This window comes from Clupea harengus, chromosome 5 (assembly GCF_900700415.2).
Source record: "Clupea harengus chromosome 5, Ch_v2.0.2, whole genome shotgun sequence".
Classification (NCBI taxonomy): Eukaryota; Metazoa; Chordata; class Actinopteri; order Clupeiformes; family Clupeidae; genus Clupea; species Clupea harengus.
Window position 1 is genome coordinate 27,722,298 of NC_045156.1, and position 4,566 is coordinate 27,726,863.

Consider the following 4,566-nt stretch of genomic DNA (forward strand, 5'->3'; position numbering starts at 1 on the left):
CAGCAGCCTGAAATAAACACCAGTGCACAGTATACTTTTTCACCCACAGAGTTCTGTTCATTCAGGATGTGGTCTTGTCCTCAAGCTCTTGACATGCAGTAGTGTGTTGACAGCTCAGTGGCTTTCATTTGTGGGAACCCAGAAGTGAATAAGTGCATGCTAGCTAGTTAGCAGCCCTGTCAACTGTGTTCCTCTACCTCAGCTGGTAGAGTAAATTGATCCAGCTGATCTTTAGGGAACATAAATAGAAATACCTTAGCTTCTCTAAAGAACTGATTTCTATTAAAACATCTCTATTGTAAATATAAAGATAAAGCATCCCCTTTGTTTGCAGGACCTTTGTCATTCAGCAGATTCCCAGCAGTAACCTCTTCATGGTTGTCGTGGACAACAAATGTGATTGTAGCTCCATCTCTTCAGTTACCATGGAGCCTATTGAGATCATGTATATCCTTTCTTGAACGGTTAATGACAATACTGGCACCAATATGTTTCAGTGTGATAATTATGGAAAAGTGTGAAACTTACATCAATATAGGGTAATTCCACGCCAAACGGGACAACGGCTCCCACTCGACCGTCTCAGATTTGGCTGAAAAAAATCAAGGTTGTTCATACACTTCTTAATAGGTATAGTCCAAAATATTAGCTCTCTACTCCCAATAGTTTTGTCACAAAAATATGTTTTAGGGGGGAGGGGGTGCCTGTACTTGAGACGCTTTTTTAGCACCGTTTTCTGAAGAGCCATTTTCAAATTGCTATTACTAGAAAAGTATTTAAGCTAGCTCCTTCAAACTTTCTAGGCTTAAAATATGATACCATTACTTGAATATTATGGACTTCCAAGGGTGTGGCTTGGGTATATCATAGTATTCGGGGTGCTTGATTTTGCGCGAAAATTGTACACTATGCTCTGTCGCAGCATCTTTGAAGGACTGTGGAAAGCTCGATGTTAAAGCTAGAGATTTGATATTATACACAGACCTTCCTATGTATGGTCTGTACATTGTATTAAAAAACTGTCCCTATGTGATGAATGGTCTGGAAGATATTAAAGCTTAAAAATGTTTTAGTTTTTTTAAACAAATTTTCAGCCAAATCTGAGATGGTCGAGTGGGGAATTTTCCTTTAATTGTCACGTTTGGCATGGAATGACCCTATAGACAATACATTTTTCCTCTTTAGTAGGCAACAAGGTTATGACGCTAATGTTCTTTTGTGCTTCTCACAAAGTGGTATTGATGTACACACAATGTTTTCCAAGAATACAATAGTGGCTACCTTGTCAGTTGTGATGATACCATTTCCACAAAAGCTCATCTACTGGTGAGTCTGTTTGTGTGTTTGGCCTTTGATTCCTGTGAACACAACGAGTCTCTGAAGTGTGAGCGCCTGAAGTTCCAGAAGGACAGGAAGAAACCAGACTCCTGCCACCCTTTCCATCCTGAGGTGGGACCCACATCCCAAAACAACCACCTCCTTGTGTGTGTGTGTGTGCGTGTGTGTGCATGGTGTTGAGAGATTTGGAGTATCAATCCATAATAACCTGACAAATATTTCTTGCCCAGAAATGCATTAGAAATTACACATATCATTTTTAATATTATTAAAATGAGTATTCCCTTAGTATTAGTATACCATGACTAATACAGCACCTACCATCTGCAACTTCATCATGACTGTTGTTTTTTTGCATGCAGGAGAATGCAAGGGAGTGTGGAGGCGCCTCGTGTCTCTCTCCCCACCTCACAGCTGCTCTGCTCCCGCTACTGATCCCCCTCATCACCAGGTGACCTTCTTGGACCCACGCTGACCTGTGAAGGCCACCTATCAGAGAACACCATACAGATGACTAATATCAGATGCCACCTATCAGAGAACCCCATACAGATGACTAATATCAGATGCCGCCTATCAGAGAACACCATACAGATGACTAATATCAGATGCCACCAGTCAAAGCCAACCATGTTAATAACCTACAATGGAAGCCGCTAATCAGAGCACATCACGCTTAACCAAGAGCAAACGGTGACCTCTATGCATAGAAAGCCTTGCGGATTCGGAGGGAGATTTCCAATTAGAGCTCACTTTGCTGTGAACATATAGACGAAACTGCCATCCAGAGAGCTCATCGCTGTAGGGAAGGACATCTACTAGAGAGATCTTTCAAAAACCTCTTTGTTACTCACTGTGGGCCATAGCTCTGCTGTTTGGTCAGACTGACTTTCCAAACTGGAATACCATTTAGACACCGATTTGGACAGAATATGTAAGAAAAGTGTATCAAATGTTACAACCAGCACCATTAAGGCTGATATGACAGTCTGTAGGAATGACGTTTTGCCTTGAATGCTTTTGTCTACTGAATAGTCTGATGTGTTTAAGTTCGGGTTTTAATCCAAAAGAATGACAAATATCCTGCTGTCCATTTCATTCTACCTCTTCATTTTTACAGCTGAGGTGATTTCATATAGATGTTAAACTGAATAAAAAACGATGCATGTTAAAATTGAGGAACCTGTTCTAGTATATGAGCATATAAGTGAAGTGAGTGGCAGTGAGCTTTTAAAACCACAGTGACTCAGTGGGTTTCACTGAAGAGCTTCAGGCTGCTAATGAAAACCCACAACTACTTGCCTGTTTTAAGAACGTCGCTTTTATAAAGAGCTTCAAAGACATACGTACATTTTGTCCTCTTAAGAGTAAGAAAAAACTGCTGTTAAATTAAAGACATATTTTCCACTGCGCTGTCTGACTGTAGTCTTTGTGTAATTTACGTGTTGGCCTGAGTACATGCAGAGAACGAGTGTAGTTTGGGGTTCAATAGATAAGTATATATATACTGTATATATATACACACACACAGAGAGAGTATATACATACACACATGCACACACACACACACACACAACAAAGTATTAGTTTTAAAATGTTGTATTGTTATATGAACTTTGTACTGCAGGGCTCAAGGGATAGTATACTTTTTATTTTCTACATTCATTGTTTACAGTCTCTCTATTAAGATGCATTTGACATTTTATTCAAGCAGGCTGTTTCAGCCAAGGCAACACACATTCACTGAGTACATCACACTGGTCCTGCTGGAAGGCCACAGCTTCACATTGTCTTTGGGGTGACAGTGGTACAGGGGGTAGAGAAGGCGGTTAGTAATCAGAAGGTTGCTAGTTCGATTCCCTGTCGAAGCGTCCTTGAGCAAGACACTGAACCCCTAATTGCTCCTGATGTGCAGTGTGTGCCATCAGTGTAAATGTAACATGTGTATGTAAGTCGCTTTGGATAAAAGCGTCTGCTAAATGACTAAATGTAAATGTCTTTGAACAGCAAATGTACATTATTGTAGCAGTAGTCTAAAGACCGTAAGAGCAGCGTAATTAGATCTTCTGCAGAAGGTGGTAGGTCATGCCCTGCTGGGTGTTTTCTGGATCCCTGTAACTGGTGTCCTGATGGTTGGAAACATCTGGTGTGTCAGGTATGGAGCTATACACATGACATGGGTCAGACTGAGAGAGACACACAAAACATGTGGTTTGTTAGTTACAGACTATTGAACATGTCTTTTAAGACAACTAAGATACAATTATGAGGTTTTTGGTCCAGTTGCTGGTTGAATTTATGCTGTGGTATAGAGTTAGAGCTATATATATATATAGCCTTACCCCATCCTGCCAAGAGTTGTTCTCCACGTCACCACCTGAAACAAACAGACTGCATGAGAACAAGACTTACACTGTGCTGTGTGCATTTTAGTGGTTAGGATGTGGTGTTTTACATGAGGAACAGTGCACTGTCCCTGTTAACATGTGTTCTGATGCTAAAAAACACTCAAGATCTTTATCTTTACCAAGAAAGTGCACACACTATAATCAAATGTATGCCTGTCCAGATGGGTTTACATGTTAGATGTGTTATCAAAGCTGGAGGGAAAATTGGATCTTAATCAATCTTTGCAATTCAATATTTAAATAACTTAAAGTAAAATCAATAAAACAGTGTTGCAGATAAAGTTTTTACCTGAGGTGTCTAAGATGGTAGGGAGACGCTCATCATTCCCCCTATCAAGCTAGAAGAACACAACAATTAATAGCATGCTAAAATTTTCAATTTCCAAATGTATGTTACTGTGAGTAGCTAAGCGAGTAAAAGATGATTATTTCTAAAAAGCACAAAGTTAAAGATGACCTTTCTTTAATCAAGATTTTTTTATTTTCATGTTACAGTTTCAAAATAACAAAACATGAAAAAGGCCCAAATCAAAAAGTTTGTGTGCCCTGCATGGTCAGTACCTAGTAACAGTATCACAGCCTGTAAACGCTTTTTGAAGCCAGCTTTCAATTGTTATTTGGGGGTATTTCACTTAGTGTTCCTTGCTAACGGCTTCTAGTTTAGTTAGATGCTTGGGTTGTCTTGCATGCACTGATCTTTTGAAGTCCAGCCACAGTTTTGTAATGATGTTTAGGTTTGGGGACCGTGGGCCATGGCAAAACCTTCAGCTTGTGCCTCTTGAGGTAGTGCAGTGAGGATTATGAGGTGTGACCTGTTATG

General features: G+C 40.0%; 1 protein-coding gene across 1 annotated transcript in view; it reads left to right on the top strand.

Moving 5' to 3' along the window:
• LOC116220609 (voltage-dependent calcium channel subunit alpha-2/delta-3-like) overlaps positions 1 to 2,355 on the top strand; it is a 3,991-nt gene extending 1,636 nt beyond the window's left edge. Inside the window, exons 2-4 of the mRNA XM_031568580.2 lie at positions 335 to 447; positions 1,367 to 1,449; positions 1,701 to 2,355. Coding sequence (XP_031424440.1) covers positions 335 to 447; positions 1,367 to 1,449; positions 1,701 to 1,793 — 289 coding nt within the window. The 3' untranslated portion in view covers positions 1,794 to 2,355. The remainder of the gene's footprint in view (positions 1 to 334; positions 448 to 1,366; positions 1,450 to 1,700) is intronic.
• Positions 2,356 to 4,566: the final 2,211 nt, after the last annotated feature.